At 39.3% G+C, this 26,088-nt stretch overlaps 1 protein-coding gene across 1 annotated transcript in view; it reads right to left on the bottom strand.

The window, feature by feature from the left end:
- LOC132821366 (uncharacterized) overlaps positions 1 to 21,153 on the bottom strand; it is a 120,215-nt gene extending 99,062 nt beyond the window's left edge. Inside the window, exons 1-6 of the mRNA XM_060833948.1 lie at positions 21,068 to 21,153; positions 9,726 to 9,886; positions 6,583 to 6,685; positions 5,178 to 5,360; positions 2,560 to 2,704; positions 1,213 to 1,268 (exon numbers count right to left, since the gene is read on the bottom strand). Coding sequence (XP_060689931.1) covers positions 1,213 to 1,268; positions 2,560 to 2,704; positions 5,178 to 5,360; positions 6,583 to 6,685; positions 9,726 to 9,886; positions 21,068 to 21,107 — 688 coding nt within the window. The 5' untranslated portion in view covers positions 21,108 to 21,153. The remainder of the gene's footprint in view (positions 1 to 1,212; positions 1,269 to 2,559; positions 2,705 to 5,177; positions 5,361 to 6,582; positions 6,686 to 9,725; positions 9,887 to 21,067) is intronic.
- Positions 21,154 to 26,088: the final 4,935 nt, after the last annotated feature.

The raw sequence follows: 26,088 nt of genomic DNA, 5'->3' as shown, positions 1-26,088 counted from the left end.
GCAGTAAACACGGAGGCAGACTAATGTCTCCTGAATGGTTACAAATGTGGGCTCAGGTCACTTATTTGGTGAAAACATCAGGTTCCAAAAACTGGTGAGAAATGGTGGTTTGTGTGTGGAATGAACCTGCAGGGAAAGTGGTGGATGCAGTTACAATTGCAACATTTAAAAACAAATTTAGATAAGTACAGGAGTAAGAAATGTTTGCAGGGATATGTGCCAAACACAGGCAGGTGGGACCAGCTTAGTTTGGGATTATGGTCAGCATGGACTGGTTGAACTGGAGGGTCTATTTTCATGCTGAGTCTATAGGACAAAATGAGGACTGCAGATGTTGGACAATCAGAGTTGATAAAGCGTGGTGCTGGAAAAAGCACAGCAGGTCAGGTAGAATCCGAGGAGCAAGAGAGTCAAAATTTCAGGCATTACCCTTCTTCAGTCCTGTCAACTGTCTTGCTGCTCAGATGCTGCCTGATTTGCTGTGCTTGTTCCAGTGCCAGCTTTATCAACTCTATGTGTCTAAATTCAGTTGACGTGGTGTCCATAAATAAAGTTCTAAAGTTTCCATGTGTTCCCATGTTCTCACGCTCATACAGACAATTTCTGTTAATAATTGACCCATTCTACATCTAAGTTGTACCTGTCACTTTTTAAAATCATTGAAGGAATGCCAATGAGAAAATAATCTACTAGAAATGGATCCACCTGTCCTTTTGTCTTAATTCTACTCTGGTATGAATTAGAAACATTGCACATATTTAGACTGGACAACTCAAATTCAGTTTATAATGTCACAGCTCTGAAAACTTTACCAAGTTCAATTTCAAGAAATACCTAGAGTCTTCAAATAAAGGTTTGAATGAATATAGTAAAGGAAAATGGTGTAAATATTAACAATCATGCTGTTAAGAAGTAAATAATCTCTTTTGGAATTTTACATAAACAATGATTTCGACCCTTCTATTCACAATATAAATTCCATTTACAGAAAAAAGATGGCAATTCACTTTTATCGGTTGGAAAAAGTTTCAGAGAGATTTTTAGGAAATTAATTGGCAAGTTCTGCAATTGCAGGATGATTGCAATTGTGGACAAATTTGAATCAAAAGTGAGACAAAACATTGCAAAAGAAACAATTTTAGTCAGGACATGTTTTGATAAGATCTTTAAATAAGTTTTGATGAGGCGCAGATTAATCAAAACCGACCCTACCTGGCACTGTGGTATGTTTCACAAAGGCTACATTTCCTTTTCCATCCTTCAAGCATCTAGAAAGAAATAATCACTCTAGTTAATTAACCATACTGAAATAGTGACAACCCCCAATGTTTTCTGTATAACTTTACAGTACTTTACAAGAGCCTTCATCAAGGCTAGGCATAGAACAACTTGCAATCGGGATTGTGATGCACATTTTTAAAGATTTTTTCCAAAGAAAGATAAAAATGAAAAGAAAAAGTTGTAAGCTTAATACTCCAGCAGATTCAAAGCTCGTTATCCTCCGGAAGACTAAACCAAACCCACCAAATAAATGCTCTCTCTGTGTTATCAACAAACCATTTTAAACCGTAGACTCCAGTTTAGTGGCACAGTTCATGCAATCCACTATAACCAATGGCTCCTCCCCATGTCTTTTCCAACGCATCATGAACAAATCCATATGCTTATTATACTGTAGGCAAATTCCGTGTAAGTGTTTGCAGTTCATACACACCTTGGGATTAGAAACAGAGCAAATTGACTCCACACTCCCACTAACTGCGCTTGTTGTCACTTTCAGTGACTGACACTATCTCTGAACATTTGCAGGATCTTGGGTCACAGCGCAAGTAATCTCAGCCGCAAAAGAACATTTGCTCCACTCAGTTCTGACAATGCATTTCAGTCTCAACATAAACCACACTCAGAAGCTTGTTGGTTCGTATTCCACTTTGGAGATTTCAGTATATAACCTCAGATGGATTAGTTAATGTTAGCTAGGACATCAAACCAGGGTTCTGCCTGTCCTTTCAAATATCCTAGGACACTTTTAAGGAGCAGTGGAGTTTTTATATTGTCTGGAGAGAACTTATCCTACACCCAACATTGCTAAAACAAATGATCAAGTCATTCATGGGACTATGTGCTATATTCACTTTGATTACATTATAACTGGGACTGCATTTCAAACATATGTCCTTTGTGAAGCAAGTTTGGTCATTCTGAGGAGGCACATAATTTCAGTGATTTCTTTTCAGTGTGGTTCAAAAGCATTCTAAAGTATATGCTGAACTGTCTCTAATTTATTTAAAAAGAACACTGAAATAGTTTCTCATTTATTTCAGAAACACGAGTGACATCTGGTTAATGGGAAACATATTTTAAATCAGTTTATACATTTTGTTCTACAAATAAGTATTAATAAATAGGGTGGAGATAGTACAATTACTTTACGACTAAACTGAACTGAACAAACAGAGGGGTAGAACTTGCTGGACAGCAGAAAGCTGATTGGGACTGATGCTGTTGTTCTACATGACAGTTTGATGATTTCTGACTTGAAACGTATAGAATACTTACTGAAATGCTCCTGAATAATCATAATAGGGTTCGTTATGTGATCGCTGGCAGAAATTTGTTCCTGTTCCATTGCAGAGTTTACAAAGTTTAGGGAAACTTTTAGCGGCACCTGGAACACAGCTGCTGGAAAAGAATTCTTCCACAACTGGAGAGGGAAAAGAAAAGAGAAATTAATGCTCAATAATCGAAATATATGAGTCAAGAGAGGAGACTTTCCAGAGTTGACAACCAATATGGCAGGAATTATTTGGGTGTAGTGAATTTTGAAAAATTAGGCACTTTGGGAAGCTTGATCTGATTTTTCTCTTCTGCAGAAATGAAGGGAAGGAGAAACTGGATGATTCCTTTATGCAGAGTTTCTGATCGACCCAATTCTCCAGTATTTGCTTCACACAAACAATCTAATCTGCCTGGGCAAAGATTCAGCAAAATCTACCCTTCTCAGTTTAAAGGCCAGTCTCACAGGCCGGTGGATAACAGTTATGGATCACAGAGGAGCTCGTAACTTCTGCAAAATAAGCACTGTGGTTACACTGGGGATTACTTGTGGAAAAGCACAAAACCTATTCTTACACATTAAACAATGGATGTGGTGATGCATGTATTAGAGTAACAGAGAAAGTAATATAGAATGAGAATTAAATGTAAGCAAAGACAAAGAATGAAACTGTCGAAAATCTGAGATAGAACCTGAAAATGTTGAAAATATACAGGTGAACATTTCAGGTAAGGAAAATCAAAATTTCTGTGTCCATCAGTTCTGAAACACCAATCATGTAAATACATCATATTAAGAATGGGTAGCTCCAGTCTGCCCCTGAAAACCTGGGAATCCTAGCAACAAATGTTCTACATTAATGATAGCAACACTCCCTAATACTTAATATAAGTAAATGAGACGTAATTTTCATCTCCTTTCTCAAATGTGGAACTTCAGTTTCTGCAATCTTTCCTTGCATGTTCTCGCTTTACACAATGAATGTTTTCATCAGTCTTTTCTGCACCTTCTTTACTGCATCAACTCCTTTTTTGTGACATAATAATCAAAGTCAAAGACTACAATGCAGGTTGACTATGCTATTTAAAGTTTTAAAAATGTCAGCGTCTTATCACAAATACACACAGTTTAAATATTTGAAAAAAAGCAATCTTTAAATGCATTAGTGATGTCAGGGACTGTGTAGGGTCTATCCTATTTGTTGTTAGATAAATAGACTGGCATGATATATGAGCAGAGAAAAGAGAAAGTAAAGGGCAAGAGAGGAGTAGAAGAATAAAGGAAAGTATGAAAAACTGAAATGGAAAGAAGAGGCAGAGAGGAGAAAGTGAAAAAAGAAGGATGCAAAAGGATTTACAAGGATGCTGGCGGGGTTGGAGAGTCTGAGCTATAGGGAGGTGCTGAATAGGCTGGGGCTATTTTCCCTGGAACATCAGAGGCCAAGAGATGACCCTATAAAGGTTTTAAAATCATAAGGAGCATGGATAGGGTGAATAGCCAAGGTCTTTTTCTCAGCTTAGGGGAATACCAAAACTCCCCTATGTTTCAGGTAAGAGGTGAAAGATATAAAAGGGAGCTAAGGTGTAAATTTTTCTCACAGAGGATGTTGCGTGTATGAAATGAGCTGCCAGAGGAAATGGTGATACTGGTACAATTACAACATTTAAAAGGTACCCATTTGGGTACATGAATTGGAATGGTGAAAAATAAGACTAGATTAATTTAGGATATCTAGTCAGCATGAAAGAGTTGGACCGAAGGATCTGTTTCCATGCTGTACATCTCTATAGTTTTAACAGTATGAGAGAGCAAAAGGGAGGCAAAGCTAAGGGAAAAGGGAAGGACAGGAAGTAAAGAAAACAGTTGGGCAGGAGGGATTTTCGAATGATTGAGTGACACAGGACTGGAATCATGCTAACTGGACTCCTGAAACCCCAGCACAAATACGGGAGGTGAACTTGTCTTTACTCGACTAAAATCTTCCTGAAGAATCTAAAGAACTGTAATATAGAGAATTTATTGATTTGAAACTCTTACCCTCAGTACTGATTTCCATAATCCCAAAGGTTGAGGTAGTTAGCGTGTGGTTTCCTAGGTCAGATTTGGTGCCCATGTAGAAACGATAAGGGATGGACTGAATGACTGCTGTCGCTTTCTAACTTGTAAAGTTGGCAAATGGAGACCTTTAATGCCCAGATGCTGACCTGAATTAACTTGAGGTAGGCTTGACTTAGCCTTTCCAGATCAAAACAGGCTGTTTGAATGCACAACTGGGAAGTGAGGTCCCATGCCTGTTGTAGGGCTCCAACTGCCACTTTGAAAGAGAAACAAAGAGCACTCACACACCAGGTGGGAGTCCATCTCTTGACATATCCAGAAGATCAACTTATGAATCCAAAAGGACTCATTGGAGGTATTACCAAAAAGATTATTACTTTGGGGTTTGTAATGACGTTTGTGAAACCAAATATGGCTAATTCATTAAGTGCTGACAGCATATTCAATCTGACTAGCATTAACAATCTATTTCCAGTCAACACTGTTGTTTTAATTGATCTAGCTTGAATACAAACATTGAAAAGTTCCTAGCAAAAGAAAGCAAAACCAGACATTACATTACATTTTTCAACGGGATCCTCGTTATTGAAACTATCTCCAAAACGTTTCAGAAGGGTGCCAACTGGGATATTCCATCCAGCAGATTTACCCAAGCCAGTGTGGCATGACTTCTTGCCCTTCAGCTGACTGATATCAAAGCCACTGCCTTTCTTTACCACTGCTACAGCATAGTAGCAGGATTCGCCTGTAACACACAAAATGCACTGTCAATAATTAGATCACAGCAAAATCTTATTTCCACTTCATATCCAAGTATCTGCATCAACCACATTAATTCTTTATGGCATTTTTGCAATGAAATAATGTCAATCCCTGTTAAAATTCTGCAGAGGGATCACAGGTACCAAACTTGGCTAGCAGCTAATGGACTCTGTACAACAATCACCAGACAGGGTCATCCTCCCCCAGTCCAGGAACACTTCAGCGGTCAGGGACATTCGGCCTCGGATCTTTGGGTGACCATCCTCCAAGGTGGACTGTGGGATACTCAACAACGCAGAGTGGCTGAGCAGAGGGTGATAGCCAAGTTCAATTCCTATGAGGATGGCTTCAAACGGGACCTGGGGTTCATGTCACACTACAGGTGACCCCACTACACTATATACTCTCTCACACACACATGCACAAGCACACATACACACACACTCTTACACTCTCACACACTCACACAGACCCTCTCACATACACATGCTCCCTCTCAGACACATACACATACACCCTCCACACTCACACCCACACACAAACGCTTCTCACAGGTTTACACTCCATCACACTCATGCACACATGCAAACACAACACTCTCTCACGCAGGGTCACACTCACATGCACACATTCATTCTCTCTTTATCCTTCACATATATCTCCCACACATGCGCACACACACACACACACACACACACACACATTAATAAGTCTATGGAATGAATTTGCATTTGCAGAATTGTATTTGCAGATACATTCTATTTTTGCTCAAAAAACACAGAACCTGCAGGCAGTCAATCCAAATAAATTTAATAAATTCCTACTTTGGAAATAGAACCATTCTGACTCAAGATTGGGATACAGACAGACTCTAACCGTACACCTTTGATACATTGACTGAGCTGAGATGTCACCCCTTTTTTTTTACAAAACCTTAAGTTATCTCGAGAATGTGATTTAAAGGAATTCTGGGATTTACATATTAATAATCCAAAACCTGGAACCCATTGTAAAAGATGGAAGATGAAAGTTGCATGCATGCAGTGTGATCTATTACTATAAAATTTGTGCCTTATGATCCTGCTCCACACCCACCTGATGAAGGAACAGCACTCTGAAAGCATGTGCTTCCAAATAAACCTGTTGGACTATAACCGGGTGTCGTGTGATTTTTAACATTTTTCTTTTGAAGAGCAAGCAATTACCTGTGACATTCTCAGCTGCAATAGGTTTCAGGCGTGGTTCAGGCAAGAGACCTCCCTTGTAGATATCTCCAGCATCCACAGTTATAGCATCTGCTTCTCGATTCTGAGGATGAGAAAATGTACAGTAGTAATTGAAATTCCCTGCAACTAATGGAGACTTTGCCTGCTTTTCCATCTAATTGTGCCAAATCTTTTGTGAATCCTTCAATGTAATTGGTTAATCTAGGTCTGAAGGAGACAATAAGTATACATCCTCCAATTTTACACACGCCCTCAGAATTCATGGAGATAGCAAAAATACTCTACCTTTAAAAATACATAATCACTGTGTAGAAGAAGGTCATTTTCAACATTGTAGTTGATGCACATGTAGTTGAGAAACAGTATGAATTGCAACACTGACCATGGGACACTGAGAGACTTTTGCCTATGCTGACATGATTCTTCTATGGTCACTAGTCCTGATGAATTGCTGATGAAGGGCTTATGCTCAAAACATCGACTCTCCTGCCACTAGGATGCTGCCTGACCGACTGTGCTTTTCCAGTGCTACACTCGACTCTGATCACCAACATCTGCAGTCCTCACTTTCTCCCAGTTTCAATGATCAATATCCAGCAGGGGAACCTCAACTTCCATTCCCTGAATGTTCTCTGGATCATTTCCAATTGACAAGTCAAAACATATCCTGCTTCTCGTGATGTACCCGCTCATGAAAGAGCTATGCACTATATTTCCCTGCAAGACTCAAAACAACTTAATTTCTCCCAATTTAGAATTGCTTGATTGAAATCCCAAATCAAATAAACATTCAGCATTTGTGCAGCTTTTTGATTTGTTCACAGAACAAATCTATCATTATGAAGTGCTTTGAATGCTAGTAATGGCACACATCAACACCAGCCTCCCAGATTGCCTTGGTCTGTGGCAATTCGCCACAGTAGGTCCACAGCTAATGGAAGTCCCTGGCCCTACATTCATCCCTGGAACACCTACGCCAAGTTCCTGTTTATTGACTGTAACTCTGCCTTCAACACTATAATTCCAACAAAACTTATCTCCAAACTCCGAGTCCCAGGAGTTGAAGAAGGGTCTGAAGAAGGGTCACTGGACCCGAAATGCTAACTCTGATTTCTCTCCACAGATGCTGGTCAACCGGCTGAGATTTGCCAGGAACTTCTGTTCTTGTTTCTGAAACCTAGGACTCTGCTCCCTTCTCTACAATGTCCTGACCTGCGAATCACAATCAGTAAAGATAGGCGACAAAACTTCCTCCATGATAATCCTTAACACTGGTGGTCCCAAGGCTGTGTGGTCAGTTTATACTACACTCCTTATAGACTCAAAATTGTGGCCAAATTCAACTCTAATTCCTTTTACAAATTTGTTAATGACACCACCATTGTGGGCTGAATCTCAAACAACAATGAGACAGAGTACAGGAAGGATATCGACAGTTTAGTGGCTTTGTGGTGAAAACACAACAATCTCTCGTCAGCAAAATGAAGGAGCTGGCTATGGGCTTCAGGAGGCAGAGTGGAGGACAAGCCCCTGTCTGTATCAATGGTGCTGAAGTGGAGGTGGCCGAAAGCTTCAAGTTCCAAGCAGTAAGTATCACCAGTGATCAATCCTGATCCATCCTCATTGATGCTACAGTCAAGAAAACACACCAATGCCTCTAAGTCCTCAGAAAGCTAAGGAAATTCAGCATGTCCAGAATGACTCTAACCGAATTTTACAGATGCATTCAGAAAGCATCTTATGCAGATACATCACAGCTTGGTATGGCATTTGCTCCTGCCAAAACCGCAAGAAATTACAGAGTTGTGAACTCAGCCTAGGCTGTCATGAAAACCAATCTTTCTTCCATTGACTCCATCTACACTTCCCACTGACTCGGGAAAGCAGCCAACAAAACAAAAGACCTCTCTCAACCCGAGTATGCTCACTTCTACTTTTTTCCATTGGGCAGAAGATACAAAAGTTTGAAAACATATACCAACAGATTCAAAAACAGCTCTTTCTCTGCTGTTAACAGACTTTTGAATGAACCTCTCATATATATTAGAGTTAATCTTTCTCTGCAAATTCTCTGTAGCTGTAATTCTATTCTACTACATTGACGTTTTATGCAAGGTATGATTTGTCTGTTAGCAAATCAAAACTTTTCAATATATCTCTGCGTATGGAATAATAATTATTCAAATCAAAATGATGTGCTTCCTTACTCTGACCCCAGCACCTCTGCAGCATACCCTTTGCGTTAGCTTCATTTTTTGCAGATTTAAAATTTCCGAGGCAGCTTTGTGAAGTAACCAACATGCTGCAACAAAGGTTGGGATTTCCTACATTTTAGTTAAAGTATGGGAGCAGGCATCTGTGAGGATGAGGGACCCCCCACCCCACCAGTGAGATAACCTAATGGATCAAGTGAGAAACAAGCAATTATGTATTGATTATCAATCAATCAACCACCTCGCCAACCTGGCAAGCAAATATCCCCATTTTCCCCACAAAGAAGGTGGTCATTTCTGTTGACTGCTGGGAAGGCAGGAAATTGAGCTGGTGACAGATTGAAATATAAGGGACCAGTTAGAATTGAGTTGATGAGAAATTACTTTACTGAAACAGTTCTAAATCTTTGAAATTCTCTACACGGGGCTTGTGAGACAGACAGATTCTTGATCTTTCAAGGAAATGGGCAGTGGATGTGAAAGTGGACTTAAAGCCCAAAATCAGCATAATTGTACTGAATGGCAGAGCAAGCTCGAAAGGTCGTGCCCTCTACTTCTGATCTTTTTCTTATATTCGTGTGTGAATAATACATCCAATTTTATGTTACCATTTCAAACCCATTTCATAGCTGCTCTGCAGCAGTTGGATTGCTTGTGCTAATAAAATGCAGTAAAGTCATGGTCAGTGAGAAAAATGCATACCGGTAACCCAGTCAAATGGGTAGAGTCCCACAGTAAAATTCAGGACAGCATATTTGATTAATATAACTCTGCAATTTGTTTCAGGGTTTATAAAGTTTTTGTTTACTTAGATTGACTAAATCAATTCTTCATATTAGCCTGAGAATCCTGTAATAAAGTAATTGGACTACAATCTTATGTACAAGATCGAATAAAATTAAATCTTACCTTGATGGCACTCAAACAGGTTTCAGGACTATCCTTCTGCACACATATAAAGTTGGAGAAGCCTTCATTTGCCATTTGGCTTTTTAAATCCTTGCATTTCCTTGTCTCGTGTGGAGACACTGTACACCACTTGATGCTTGACTCAACAGCAAATGAAAGAGCTTGATAAACAAAAAGAAAGTCAGATAATTGCATAGTGTGGAGAAAAAGCACAGCAGTTATGCAAAAGAGGCACATTAAGTATCGAGAGGAGCAAGATATACAGTAGATACTGAATAGAGATTTAATGGAGCAAAAGACAGCAAGATATGACTGCTTATAGAGTAAAGGAAGATAACACAGCTATAACAAAGCAAGGAGGAAGAATGGGAATTATATGGTGAAGAGAGAATGTGAGGTGGGGTGAAAGAGATAATAAAGGTGGTGTACAAGAGATAAAAAAGTGAGTTTAAAGTTCCAATAGCACAGTGATTATAAATGAGAGAACAACTAGTAATTGCAAAGGAGATGCAGCTCATTGATTGTAAATAGACTGCACAGTGCTTAAAGAAACATAGAAGATATGAGCAGGAGGAAGCTGTTCAGCCCTTCAAGCCTGCTCCACCATTCATCACAAACATGGCTGATTGTCCAACACATGAGTTGAAACCTGCTTTCTCCCAATAACTTTTGTTCCCATTTGTCCCAAGTGCTATATCTAGCTGCCTCTTGAATACATTCAATGTTTTGGCATCAACTACATCCTGTGGAAAAGGCTTCCACAGGCTCACCACTCCTTGAGTGAAGAATTGTTTCCTCATCTCTGTCCTGACTGGTCCACCCCGAATCCTCAGAATGTGACCACTAGTTCTGGATGCACCCACCATCGGGAACATCAACCGTGTCGAGTCCTGTTAGAATTTTATAAGTGTCTATGAGATCCAAAGGGTAAAGCACAGGGATTGTAAGGATCAAGCACAGTCATTGCAAAGGAGAGAGTATGTGGTGATAAAGGGAAGGGAGGTCAGTGATAGTAAGTAAATTAATAACATGTAGTAAAAAAAAATGAATGAAATAAATAAATATTTTGCTTGTCTTCACTAGAGAGGACACAAAACACATTCCGGTAATCACTGCAAATTATGAGTTGGAAGAGAGAGAGGAACATGGTGAACATGTAATCACTAGGGAAGTAGTACTGTACAAACTGATGGAGCTGCGGGCTGACAGGACCCTGGTCTTAAACATGGTGGCAAATGAACAAGTAGATGTATTGGCATTATTGTTCCAACATTCATTAGGTTCTGGAAATGTTTTATCAGTCTGGAAATAGCTCCTCAATTGAAAAGGCGAGGGAGACAGAAAGCTATAGACCTGTTAGCTTGATATCTATCATTAGAAAAGTGTGGATTTAATCATTAAATGGTTATAACTGGACACATGGGAAATCTCAACAGAATCAGGAAGATTTTGTGAGAGGACAATGATGTTTAGCTATTGAATTGCATTTCTTTGAAAGAGTAATATGTGCAGTGTAGAAAGGGGAGCTTATAGATTTATTTTACTTTGACTTCCAGAAGATATTTAACAAAGAGTCACACAAAAGGTTTTTGTATGTTGTAGGAGCTCATCATATATGGAAATAACACAGCATTTTGATCCAAAGGGAAAAAGTGAGGAATTGTCACCCGCTCTTTAGTGCGTGATGATTGCTCCTTTAACAAGGGGTCATGTTATGCTAGGCTTTTTTCAAAAGTGATTGTAAAGGCAGAGGTTCCAATATGTCTGGAAACACCTACTTGAGAAGGCTTTTCAGTATTTCTTTAAAACACATGCACAATGAAAGAAAAGTGGCCAGTTATCCAGCGTTCAGCTGGTTTGGTTTCAGCAAGCAGTCTGTTTGAAGTTGCAGGTCAAGATTTTAGCTGAGAACTCAGAGAAGCTGCTGGACCCAAAGAAACAGGTCATGCTGATCCTCTCACTCTCCGCAAAATCTCTCCTGAAACAATTTGTGTTTGAATTTATATTTTTGTCAAGGGAGTGTTATGGGATGTTGCAGGCCTTTGAAACAGCATCATTACGTTATGATAGAGTCAGTTGGATTTTCAGATAAGTTAAGTTATTCTAAATTCTGTTCTGTTTTGTTCATGTTTCATTCAGTTGTCTGTAAATAACTTCTGTTTTGTTTAAAACTGAGTGGTTGGGCCAAATGCATCACTCCTGGAGTATCCACTTCACATTAACTAGAAAATTAAGGGTCTGGGCTACCTTCTTGAAATGTTTTGAGGGGGTCTGACCTGGTCCAAAACAAGTGAACAAGCTCTTTCACCTTGGATGGTCACAAACAGGTTAACTTAAGACAAAAAATCTCTTTCCTTGTGGATATCCTTCCCTGTTCCAATGTAATCATGTTTTAATAGAAGTCAATTTAACAAGTTTTCTTGGGTAAGAGAAAGAGTGGATTTATTAGTTAGTAAAACACGAAGAAGAATAATAAAATGTAACAGACGTAAACAGAATTGAAATGAGAAGTGAAGAAACACATAACAGCATGAAAAAAGATCTTTAAGCTTGCATGTGAGGAGACACAGACTAATTCATATATCCTTCACTAACTTTTTTGTGTTTCTTCACTTCTTATTTCTATTCTGCGTATGGGTGTTACTTCCTATTCTTTCTCGCATTTTACTAATAAATTCACTCTTTCTTCACAAAAGCCTGGCTATGTTGACTCCCTTTAAAATATAATTACATTGGAACTGAGAAAGGTATCCACAAGGGAAGGGTTCCATTGTGTTAAGCCTGTGACTCTCCGAGGTGAAGGGGGCAATGACAGAAGAGGGGGAGACAAGTCCTCTCTTTCTCATTTGGAAGCAAAATAATTTGGGAGTGCCCCATTTGAAATCACGCAAACCAAGGACCTTTGTCCAGGGATAGATATAAAATTATTTTTCCTCATACCTCCCCACTAGCCTACCAACAGCACTAATATAAATTTAGAAAACGCTTTAACATTACAAAAACATAAATTGTTATCGCTAAAGCTCATAAAACCCTGATATTTGAAGAGCTATCAAATTTCAGAAAGCTAAGCTTGACAAGAAGACTGCAGACAAAATATCCTGATAAAGAAATTGGAAAGTTCAGTAAGTGACAATAATTGCATAGCCTTTGACCTTTAATCAAATGATTTTAATGCAGTTTATTTTTTGAACATGCATGGGCTCAGAAAATATAAAACAGAGAGTAGAAACAGAGAGTAGTTATCTAGATTGAAGAAAGGTTTAAAAAAATGTTCTACAGGAATCAATTCTGGGATGGCTGCTCATTCACTACATGATTTAAGTCTAAAATTTTGCAGATGTCACACACATCTGCAGCATATTGTAAATTCTGAGAATAGATGCAATATAAGATCTATAAGATATAAGACAATAAGATATAGGAGCAGAATTAAACCATTCATCCCATCAAGTCTGCTCCACCATTTGATCGTGGCTGATATGTTTCTCAACCTCATTCTCCTGCCTTCTCCCTGTAGCCCTTGATCCCCTTACTCATCAAGAACCCATCTACCTCGTCTTAAATAGATGAACGGCTTGGCCTCCACAGCCTTCTGCAGCAATGGGATCCACAGATTAACCACACTCTGGCTGAAGAAATTCCTCCTCAGTTCATTTCTAAAGGGTTGTCACTTCACTTTGAAGCACGAGTCCTAGTTTGCCTTACTCATGGAGACATCTTCTCCACATCCACTCTATCCAGACTTCTCGGTATTCTGTAAGTTTCAATCAGATGCCTCTATCCCTTTAAACTCCATCAAGTACAGAGCTAGAGTCCTCACTGCACCTCATATGACAAACCTATCATCCCCAGGATCATTCTGCTAAACCTCCTCAAGACCCCCTTTAATGCCAGCATATCCTTCCTTAGGTATGAAATCCAAAACTGCTCATAATATTTCAAATACAGTCTGACCAGAGCCTTAATCAGCAGTACATCTCTGCTTTTGTATCCTAGCCCTCTTGAAATGAATGCTAACATTGCATTAGCTTTCCTAATTAACCTATATGTTAACCTTAAGAGAATCCTGAACTTTGATTCCTAAGCCCCTTTGTGCTTCAAACTTCAAAACACTTTCCACTTTAGAAAATAGTCTATGCCTCCATTCTTCATACCAAAATGTGTAACGTCACACTTTCCCATATTGTATTCCATCCGTCACCTCCTTACCCAGTCTTCTAGCCTAAGTCTGCCTGCAGCTTTCCCCTTTCTCAATACAACCTGCAAAAAATACGGAGGTATGGCATTGAGAGTGCGTTGGAGGTTTGGATTAGGAATTGGCTGGCTGGAAGACAGAGGGTAGTAGTTGATGGCAAAGGTTCATCTTGGAGTGCAGTTACTAGCGGTGTTCCGCAAGGATCTGTTTTGGGACCATTGCTGTTTGTCATTTTTATAAATGACCTGGAGGAGGGGCTAGAAGATTGGATGAGCAAGTTTGCAGATTATACGAAAGTCAGTGGAGTTGTTGACAGTGAGGAAGGATGTGGCAGGTTACAGCGGGATATAGATAAGCTGCACAGCTGGGCAGAAAGGTGGCAAATGGAGATCAATGTAGGTAAGTGTGAAGTGATTCACACTTGAAGATGAGGTACTGGGCTAATGGTAGGATATTTGGTAGTGTGGATGAACAGAGGGATCTTGGTGTCCATGTACACAGATCTCTGAAGGTTGCCACCCAGGTGAATAGTGCTGTGAAGAAGGCATATGGCATACTGGCTTTTATTGGTAGAGGAATTGAGTTCTGGAGTCCTGAGGCCATGTTGCAGTTGTATAAGACTCTGGTGCGGCCGCATCTGGAGTATTGTGTGCAGTTTTGGTCGCCATACTATAGGAAGGATGTGGAGGCACTGGAACGGGTGCAGAGGAGGATTACCAGGATGTTGCCTGGTATGGTAGGAAGATCGTATGAGGAAAGGCTGAAGCACTTGGGGCTGTTTTCATTGGAGAAAAGAAGGTTTAGGGGTGACTTGATAAAGGTGTACAAGATGATTAGGGATTTAGATGGGGTTGACCATGGTTTTTCCACGTATGGAGTCAGCTATTTCGAGGGGGCATAGCTTTAAATTAAGGGGTGGTAGGTATAGGACAGGTGTTAGGGGTAGATTCTTTACTCAGCGAGTCGTGAGTTCATGGAATGCCCTGCCAGTAGCAGTGGTGGACTCTCCCTCTTTCTGGGCATTTAAACGGGCATTGGATAGGTATATGGAGGATAGTGGGCTAGTGTAGGTTAGGTGGGCTTGGATCGGCGCAACATCGAGGGCCAAAGGGCCTGTACTGCGCTGTATTTTTCTATGTTCTATGTTAACCTGTCCCTGTACCCATCCCTGGGTCATCTGCAAACTTGGCAACAATGCTCTCAGTTCCTTCATCCAAATCATTAATGCAAAACATGAATAGTTGTGGTCCCAACACTGACCCCTGCAGAACTCCATTTGTCACCAGCTGCCATCTGGAAAAAGATCCCTTTATCCCTATTCTCTGTCTTCTGTCAATCAGCAAATCTTCTATTCATGCCAGTACTTTTCCCCTTATTTAGCAGCCTCCTGTGCAGCACCTTGTCAAAGGCCTTTTGGAAATTCAAATAGATCACGTCCACTCTCCTTTGCCTAACTTGCTCATTAACTCATCTAAGAATTTTAACAGATTTGTCAGGCATGACCTCCCCTTGATGAAACCATGCAGACTCAGCCCTATTTTACCATGCATTTTCAAGTACTCCACAATCTCATCCTTAGTAATGGAGTCTAAAATTTTACCATAGATCAAAATCAAGCTAACTGGCCATAGTTTCCTGTCTTCCAACTTCCTCCATTTTTAAACAGGGGTGTTACATTAGCTATTTTCCAGTCCTTTGTGACTTCCCTGACAACCCCCAGTGACCCCTGAAAGATCACCAAAATGCCTCTACAATCTCCTCAGCTACCTCCTTTAGAGTGCTGATCAGTAGTCTGGTCCAGGTGATTTATCTATGTTCTGAACTTTCAGCTTCCACGGCACCTTGTCCTTAGTGATGGCCACCACACTCTCCTTTGTTCCTGACTCTCTTGAAGTTCTGGTATACTGTTGGCGTCTTCCACCATGAAAACTGATGCAAAGTACCTATTCAATTCCTCAGCCATTTCTTTGTTCCCAATTACTACTTCTGCAGTCTCATTTTCTAATATCCACTCTTGCCTCCCTCTTAATTTTAGATTTCGACAAAAAACCTTGCAGCCTTCTTTTATATTACTAGGTAGCTTATTCTCATGTTTCACCTTCTGTCTGCTTATTGATTTTTTACTTATCCTCTGCTGGTTTTAAAGGAGTCCCATTAATCTTCACCACATTGTAAGTGCCTTCTTTTGCTTCCCTTATCAGTCATGTTTTCCTCATCCTCCCTTAGTATTTTTCTTCTTCCTTGAGATGAATTTCTGCTATGCCTCTAGATCTCCCCCAGAAACGCCTGCCATCACTGCTCCACTGTCATCCCTGCTAGGCTCCTCTTCAAATGAACTCTGGCCAGCTCCTCCCTCATGTCTTTGTAGTTACCTTTACTCAGTTATAATACCATTACATCTGATTTGAGTTTCTCCTTCTCAAATCGCAGAGTGAATCCATCACATTGTGGTGACTGCCCCCAAGGGATTCTTTCACCTTAAGCTCCCTAATCAAGTCTGCATCATTACACCTCACCAAATCCAGATTGCCTGTTCCCTTGTGGACTCTACCACAAGCTGCTCAAAAAAAAACACTTAGACTTTCCACCAATTATTTTTCTTCAGATCCAATAACAGCCTATTTTTCCTAGTCCACCTGCATATTTAAGTCCTCCATTATTATAGTAATAGTGTCTTTCTTACATGCCTTTTCTACCTTCTGATTTGCTTTCCTCCCCACATCCTGTACGTAACTCTCACTAGGATCTTTTTCTCTTTGCATTCCTCAACTCTACTCTATGTCACTTGCTATTGATTTAATTTCATTTCTTACTACAAGGCAACGCTGCCCCACTACCTGTCCTTTCCTTGGATATTTAGTTCCCAGCCCTGAACATCCTGCAGCTATGTCTCTGTAATTCCCACAACATTGTGCATGCCAATTTCAAACTGCACTACAAGCACATTTACTTTGTTTTATATGCTGCATACATTTAAGTACAACATCCTCAGTCCTGCATTGACTGCCCTCCCTTCTCATCGTTTTCCCCTTATCAATTGTGCATGAGGTTACATTCCTGACCCTTGCTTTATTCTCTGTCCTATTACTTGTTCTGGAAACTTTAATAACCGTTGCTGAGTCCACCCCTCCCTTGAACCTTATCTAGAATTTTTCATGTATTATGAACATTATACAAGAAGATATTAGAAAACTTGCAGAATAGGCAGTTACATGTGGCTTCTAACTTTGATAAATGTGAGGTGACACAATATGGGATAAGAAACAGAAAGATAACCGACATCTTAGAAAGAAAGTAATATTGCAAAGGGATTTGGGGAAATGGATAAATAAAAGATTAAAAATCAAAAACACAGGTTGAGAAACAAAATTACTTCCAGAACACTGGAACTTTTCTAGGGATATAGAATTTAAATGTAAGTTTGCTCACTGAGCTGGAAGGTTCGTTTTCAGACGTTTCTTCACCATACTATGTTACATCATCAGTGAGCCTCCGGTGAAACACTGGTGTTATGGCCCTCTTTCTATTTATATGTTTAGAGAAAATCTTCTCCAAACTCATTAAATGTAGTGAAATTATTTCAAACATGAATTGCACCTTAGCTGAGCTATATGCCATTTATAAATAGGACATGGCAGCATCAAGAAAAAACGCAACAAGGAATTATTATTATAGCCCTGGAACTGAGATTAAAGATCTTTAGGATTTTGTTCTGCAGGAGGGAGCTGATATGGTGTTGACCTCATAGAGGCCATGAAAAGTTACGAATATGTTGGTCAGAGTAGATATTTCCATTTTAGGAAGAATCCACAATCAGGCCAATAAATACAAGATAGTTACAAATAAATTCAATCGGGAAATAAGGAGACATTTTCCTCACAAGAAAATAGTTAGACTCTGGTACTTGCAACCATAGGAAATGATTAATATAAGTAATTTAGAGCCATTTAAAAGAAAATTGGATGAGTACATTAGAAATAAAGGAATAGAAAAATATGCAGAAAGGTTGAACTGAGGCTGATAGAATAGAGACAGACTTGTAGGCAATTCAGAACAATCAGGATGAATGTTCTATTCCCATCCTGTATATTTTTTGTGATTCTATTTAATTTGTTACTGCAAAATGTAACTGCTGAAAAATGGAAATCCAATGTTGTTGAGAAACAATTGGTTGTTGAGAAAATAAATGCTATGTCCGGTGTGAGTAGTGAATTGCCATTGTGGCTGGTATATCTAGGGGTGTCATTAAACAAGTTATGCTGTATAATCAGTCAGTCATTGGCATCAAATGTACAAAACCGGTTATCAACCACTTAACCTGTGACACCAGCAATGCCCAGTAAAAGTATGTTTCCTAGTTGTCTGAAGTGGCAGAAGATAAAGAAGTATATGTCTCGTTCATTTGGCTCTATCTCCATTCTCAGTTTCTATAATTCTATGCATTTTGGTGTCTGAATCTTGTTTTGATTAGAAATTACTTTTGCCTTTATCACTAGTTGGTAATTAGTCCATGTGTATGATTTTGCTTCATTACTCATTTGCCTTTTGTTCAGCAAACATGAATGATACGTGTGCATTGAATGTCAGTCTATATTTGTCACCAAAAATAAATTATTTTTTTCGATATATGTGTGTACATTTATTTTATTCATTTCGGGAATATGTATCACTGGTTGGGCCAATTTGCTGCCCATCCCTATTTGCCCTAGAGATATCTAGTAGTAATTTGCTTCCTTGAATGCATCTCTTCATCCAATCTTTTGCAGGCCTAGAAATCCATTCATGCATTGGCACAGGGTTAATCCCTCTACTTGAATTGAACACTGAAAGCCTAAGCTGACACTCCAATGCATTACAAAGGATGTACTGTCAGAGGTGCTATTTTTCAGATAAACCAAGGTGATCCTTCTGAAGTTGGTACAAAAGATCCCATGAGAAAAGCAGGGGAATTAAAGTCTGAGTCAATATTTACCCCTCAATCAACAACCCTAAAGGGTTTCTCATCTCATCAACATATTGCTACTTGTGAGAACTTGCTGTGTTGAGATTAGCTGTTGCAACAGTGACTACACTACGAAGTGCATAATTAGGTGTAAAACACATTTGGAAACTTTTGAGTGGTGAAACCTGCAATATGAGTGCATATCTCTGTGCTATAAACTGCTGGCTAAAAACTGGTGGGCCTGAGTCAAACCTGGCCTTGAGCCTAACTTAAGTGGTGAGCTGTAGGAACTTGCTGGTCAAAGGCAATTCACTGGTAAAGGGAATTCCAATTTCAAACAGTGTATCCTGACAGTTTCTGACGGGAAATCGAAAGTAACATAAAATAGGGAGTCACCAGAAAAAGAGGGAGGGTAGTGGGTAGGATAATCAAGAAGAGGAGGTCATCAAGATGGAAAGGCAAATGAGGGGTGATTTAAGGGATATAACTAGAGTGTGGACAATTAGGGAAGGGTTGGTAGGAGCAGCTCGTAAAGGAGGGGCAAGGGAAAAGTTGCTGAAGTTGCTGAAGGGAAGTTACAAAAACACTCCTGTAACTTCTGTCTCTAAGGATGTTCCTCTTTTTTTTAAAAAAAACTTACCTTTCTGGTGTGGCCCTTTTGAACACATCAACCTTATTTTCCTAAATACAGGCTGCTCTTCAATAGCTGCATTCAGGCCAAATCAAGGTTCCAGGCATGAACTTTGAATGCCTTATTTTTGATTCTACTAACATATCACATTTCCTGTCCACTACATTCAAGATTTGTCCATCAATTTAGCAGTTGAAAAAAAAATGAATGCGACACTGTCAATCCTTAAACAATTATTTCTCCTTTAGTTTTCTCCATCTCATTTTTTAAATCTATAGGTTGCTTTTACAACTTGAGTCCCAGGCATAAAACTGACCATGAGCATTGAGTTTTGCTGCTAGAAATTCCCCAATTGTGTTTTGAATTTCAGAGAAATGAGAGATGAGTGATTTCTATAATGTGTAGTCAATCTTGAAACATTGACATTACTACCGAAAACCCCACCCTATAAGCCTTAGGCCTGTGTGTCTGTACTTTGGAGCCTATTACAATGTGGCCATTTAATTGGAGAGGGGTATGAGCTGTTGAGTGCAGAAGTGGCAAATGTATGGCCTTTGTTTTTAAATCTGAGATGCATGACTTTCACGCACCAGAGATTTACCCATGACCCCAGCTGGCTTTCGGGCTTCGGTATCATTTAAATGTTCTCTGCCAAAATGAGGACCATACTCAGCATGGAAATCCTAACAATACTGCCTGCCATAAACTAGCTCCATTACAAATTATGGAATGCTTCTTTTGGATACTTTTCCTCAATATTGTTACATGCTTCAAGTAAAAATTGGACTTCACTACAATCAGAAAGTAGTGGACATCTTGCAAGTCAATCCTTAGACCCAGGATTAGGAGGTTAAAAAGTGCAATATGTCAGAGTGTACATTTGTGGCATTGACATATACCACACTTTCATAACCGGGTCATAAACAAGGAATACAGATTAAAGAGAAGCAAGGAGGTAGAACTTGGGAAGGCATATCTCTAGTAAATTTAGCATGACTACGTCTATGTTAACAATGCTATAAAGAAAAATCTAAATTCTTTCTATAATTATGTTACACAGAACAAGGCAGAATTATCTTGTTCAGTTGCATTTTAATAAGTGTGAGAATATATTGACACTAAAAAAACAACAATAACTGATTTTGAAAACTTTCATTCTATATTATAGTTCTTTACAGTCTAATTATACTTTAAATAATTTCAGTCAGAATCTACAAAGTCTATTTCCCAAATACATTTACTGGGATTCATTGTCAAATTATAAGTAAAGAATTAGGACTTTTTATATCTTTTCTGCTATTCACTTTAACAGCAATATTTTGACATTCATTTTTAAGCCTATCCTCTCAGTTGCAAGTAATATTTTTATAATTGATGATACTTTTAAAATCCCTAGTGAATTTACCATGGATCTTTTTCCATAATAAAAACCTGCCCTAAGTTGAATCTGAATTAGAGCAAATTTTATTTCAAAATAAAAGTTAAAAATAAATGTATTTAAAAATAAGTGATACATTTGGGAAAGCTGACTTCACATAAATTCTCTTAGAACAGTTAAGTTTAATACTCACAAATAATTCCCAAGAGCAAAGCAGCATGCAGAGAAGTCATCTTGCCAAACTGTGGATTGAAGAACAGAGGAGTGGGACTTCTGTCACAAACCAGCGAAGGCTTGTGATAGGATTTCTGTGCTCTCTGTCTCCTTTATAATGTCTAGAAATGACTACGTGAGCAGAATGATAGATAAGACTGTCATTGGTTTGTTTGGGTTCTATTTCACAAGAGGATTTACCAAAACTCAGCCCACTTCTGATATACTCAAATAAAACTTTGTTAACCTAACATTATTGCAGAAAAAGAAGTGGGGTCGCAAGCATTTGTTTGCCTATTGCTCAAATCAGAAAAATCAGACAGTCCTTAAAAGTAATGTTGTTTGGGCATTCAAATAAATTGTTTTCCATCACTCACATTTTCTATATTTCAATCTGAGCTGATTTCACCTTTATCTGAACTTGTTACTTGGTCTTAAAAGCTTTTTGTTTTGTTTAGTTTATTCAGCTACTCATTTTATTCACATTTACTAATTTTTCTCTGTCTTTAGTGAAGTTCAAAGTTCACTTAATCATCAGCTTAGAAATTATTTATTTAGTTTGCAAATAGATTTCTCTCTCATTTTCCACAAATCGTTACTTCCTTCATTTTGCCTTGTTTCCACCTCTCTGTTTTTCTTCTCGGGGCTCTCATTTCCAGTACTGACGAAAAGTAACTCTGCATGTATGGTGTGTCCTTGGGACATGGGTTCCAACCAAACTCATAGCATTGAGAAGAAACATTCTTCCCTCTATTCTCTCTGTCTCAGTCCAATCGAAGTTGGAAGCAATCTCTATCCAGAGTTGACAGATATTGACCCACAGCACAAAACTATGAACAAATTAACAATGTTAAAAATAACACAACACCAGGTTATAGCCCAACAAATTCATATTAAAGGACCAGCATTCTGAAGGCTTGCACTTTCAAATAAACCTGTTGGACTATAACCTGGTGTTGTGTGATTTTTAACTTTGTCCACGCCAATCCAACACTGGCACATCCACATCAAATTAATAATGTCACTCATAGTGTTAGTGGATCAGCTGATGTTGGAAATGTTGGAAATGAAGATACCACATTGGTGCATTCCAGCCAGGATTAGGGAATTGGGTGAAATGGGTTTTATCAAATTTGTACAATGAAGCAACCTGATATCACAACATATAAAGAGCTTTTAAAAAAGACGTGCATTTATATAGTGTTTTGCATGATGACCGGACACCTCAAAGTGTTTTACGACTGGTGAGATACTTTTAAGCATAAAGGAAAAGTTGCCACAGTCCCACAAGTCTCCTGTCTCATTAGAGAGTTGACTGTTGGTGGGTTTAACCTGAAGATCACCATACCTCAGGTGAAGAACAAGACTGAGAAGTAACAGCATTCATAGTGTCCTCTGTCCAAACATTAATTGATCTTACATTAAATACAAATGGAAAGAACTGCAGTTGCTGTAAATCTGAAACAAAAACAGGCATTGCTGGAAACTCTCAGCAGGTCTGATAGCATCTGTGAAGAGAAACCAGAATTAATGTTTTGAGTCTAGTGATCTTTCCTGAGAAGTCAGTTTGCATCATGAGCCAACATCTCCAGCCAAATCAGCTAACAAACTCCAATTTTTGAATTGTAGTCTCTGCTGTAATTAACCAAACCTGGGTCTGAACACAATTAGTTTAGAGTGTGGTGCTGGAAAAGCACATCAGGTCAGGCAGCATCCAAGGGGGAGGAGAATCGACATTTCGGGCATAAGCCCTTGATGAAGGGCTTATGCCCGAAATGTCGATTCTCCTCCCCCTTGGATGCTGCCTAACCTGCTGTGCTTTTCCAGCACCACACTCTTGACTCTGATCTCCAGCATCTGCAGATCTCACTTTCTCCTCCAGAACACATTTAGTTCCCATAAATAATACTGTGGCAGTGACAAGGTAATTGTTTCTATCATATTGTTTGGGATAAACTATTAACCAGGCTGTCTGCTTGGGCTTCCTCTGGGCATTCTGCTTTCCTCCCTTAGTCCAAAGATGTGTAGGTTAGGTGGACTGGCCATGCTAAATTTCCCATAGTGTCTAGGGATGTGTAGGTTAGATAGATTAGTCATGGGAAAAGCAGGACAACAGTGATTGGGTAGAGGGGGTGAGTCCACTCTTCGGAGGGTAAGGTGGACTCGATGGGCTGAATGGCCCATTTCCACATTACTCCTGTATGTAGTGCACTGACCAGTGGGAATGAAATTGCCAGGCACTTCCTTCGCTACCCCGCGTGCGTGTGACTCTACTTTCAAGGGACTGTGGACCTGCATCCCAGGTGCTCTTTGTTCAGTAACAATCCCCAGGACCCTACGATTACAACTTGCCTTGCCAGGGTGTAGCACCTCAGATTTGCCTAGGTTGGACTCCATCTGTCACTCCTTCGCCCATCTGATCAAAATCCCGTTGTACTCTGGAACAACTCTCTTCACTGTCTCCTACACCACTAATTTCTCCTACACTCACCGTTTCTCCTATATTCACACCCAACTAATTTACATAAATGACAAAAAGCTATTGACCCAGCACCGACCCTTAAGTCTAACCGCTGGTCACAGGCCTCCAGTCTGAAAAGCTACCCACCACCACCATTCTCTGTCTCTCACCTTCAAGCCAGTTTTGTATCTGAGTGGCTAGCTCTCCCTGGGTTCCACGTGATCTAACCTTGCTAACCAATCTACTATGTGTAACCTTGTTGAATGCCTTGCTAAAGTCTATATAGAAATGCTCACCACTCTGCCTTCATCAATCTTCTTTGTCACTTCTTCAAAGAACTCAAATCAAGTTAATGAGACATGATTTCCCATGCACACTATTCCTAATCAGTCTTTGCCCTTTCAAATATATGCAAATCCTGTCACTCAAAATCCCCTTCAATAACTTACCCTCCTCACCGCTCTATAGTTCTATGTCTTTTTTGACTCTATGACCTTTCTTAAATAATGGAACCACATTAGCCACACTTCAGTCTTCCAGTACTTCATCCATTGCTATCAATGATATAAATATTTCAGCAAGAGGCCCATCAATCACTTCCCTAGCTTCCCATAACGTCCTGAGCTACACCTGATCAGGTCCCAAGGACTTATCTACCTTTATGCATTTGAAGACATCTAGCACTTTCTCCTGTGTAATATTGACACTTCCAACATATCACTATTTATTTCTCTAAGTTCTCTAGCTTCCATATCCTCCTCCACTGTAAATACTTGAATAGAAAAGATTGAAAGGGATATGTGCTAAACACAGGCAAATGGAACTAGTTTAGTTTGGGAAACTTGGTCAGCATGGACAAGTTGCACTGAAGAGTCTGTATCCACGCTGTATGATTCTATAACTCTACATAGAGATTCTATGACAGTTCCCCTGTTACACTTCAGAATAGTGACATGAATCTTTTACATTCACCTGAAGGTACATAATGTCTCAGGTTCACATTTAATTCAAAAGACAGCTGCTCCAACAATGCACTCTCTTTCAGTGTTATGTGTTGGAGTGTCAGCCATGTTGTACGTGCTCAGTTCCTATATGGAACTTTAACCCAGAGTTTCCTGACACAGAGATCAGAGTACTACCACGTTGAGCTACTGTTGATACATAACTTATATCGGACATTGCCACAATTAATTTGGGAGTGATTGGTGAAGCAACATTTTGGAGTGTTTGAAAGGAAAACTTTGGTCTATAACTAACTGGTGATATGCCTGACAAACAAATACGTAAAGGGGCATTGTGGATGGATGGAACATGGTCAGGATCCAACATTACCTAATCTGTGAGCGCTTGATGTTGACTCAGTTTCAAAGTTTCAAATTTCTTGTTAGTCACATGAAAAGAAAGGAAACAGTTAAAAAAATATTTGCAATCATGAAGAATCAAATAGTTAAAAGTGGTTGGAGCAAGGCTTGCAAAGAGATTACAAAAGCCAGAAAGAGAAATCCAGAAACCTAATACAGGTTTTCGCAACTTCCCAGCTGCTGTTGCAAGGTAAACATATTCTCACTGAAATATTGCAATATTAGAAAAGCATAGAACTTCAATGTAACAGTAAGCACTTACAAATCAACATTAACTTCATGATTCCCACTCATTGAGTTGGACTTTGTCTGGCCAGGGTTTCAAAATCAGTATTTTGTCTTTTTAATTCATGTTGTCTTTGGAATGTAAATCAAAGACCCATATTTTCTCTTCCTTTAAAGTTTCTCAGTAATAAGGGGACTGAGGAGGTTGCATGTGTTAGAAGCCATTAATTATTTGGTTAATAAGCATTAGTTATTTTACAGGCAAGGACTAACATTAATCTGCTCTACATTTTGCTGTTAAAATAAGTGGTGAAACCAAAGCAGACAGGATCAATTCCTGCTCTATCTGAATTAATCATTGAATAAGATATGCAGCTACTTGGAAAAGTCCACAACCTATGACTGAGTAGAACTTTACAGGAGGGCTGAGCAAATGCAATTGATCTAAAGTTTCTCTATCTCACCATGGTATATAGTTCCAATGTTGCACAAAACACTACTAATCAATATGGCACTAGTTAGGTAAAGAACAAAGTCTCCTTTACACTGTTTCATCAAGTATTTTCAGGTCATGAAGAGCATGGTATTGATAGAGAGCTAACAAATTGTGATCATCAAGGTCCCGTATGCACATATGATCTGACTCTGCAGAACTTAATTAGCGCCTAGACACACAGGAGCATATGCAGTGGCAGTGATATCCCATTAACATATTGATGCAAAGGGTAATAACTAGCATGTACCTAAAAATTAAAAATAAGTATATTGGATAAGAAAAAGTGGTTTACAAAGTATGATTTCTGTTTCGATTTGTAAAAGCTGGCAACAGCAGCGACTGCAAGAACATAGCTCCTCCTGGCACTCGGTGCTGTCTGCGGTGGTAAAGCTTCTCCAGTAATCGGAAGCAACGGGGGCAGCCTCAGCATTTCCCATCAGTGATCAGTATGTGGCTGA

This window comes from Hemiscyllium ocellatum, chromosome 13 (assembly GCF_020745735.1).
Source record: "Hemiscyllium ocellatum isolate sHemOce1 chromosome 13, sHemOce1.pat.X.cur, whole genome shotgun sequence".
Classification (NCBI taxonomy): domain Eukaryota; kingdom Metazoa; phylum Chordata; class Chondrichthyes; order Orectolobiformes; family Hemiscylliidae; genus Hemiscyllium; species Hemiscyllium ocellatum.
This window is presented reverse-complemented; position numbering and strand designations above follow the sequence as displayed.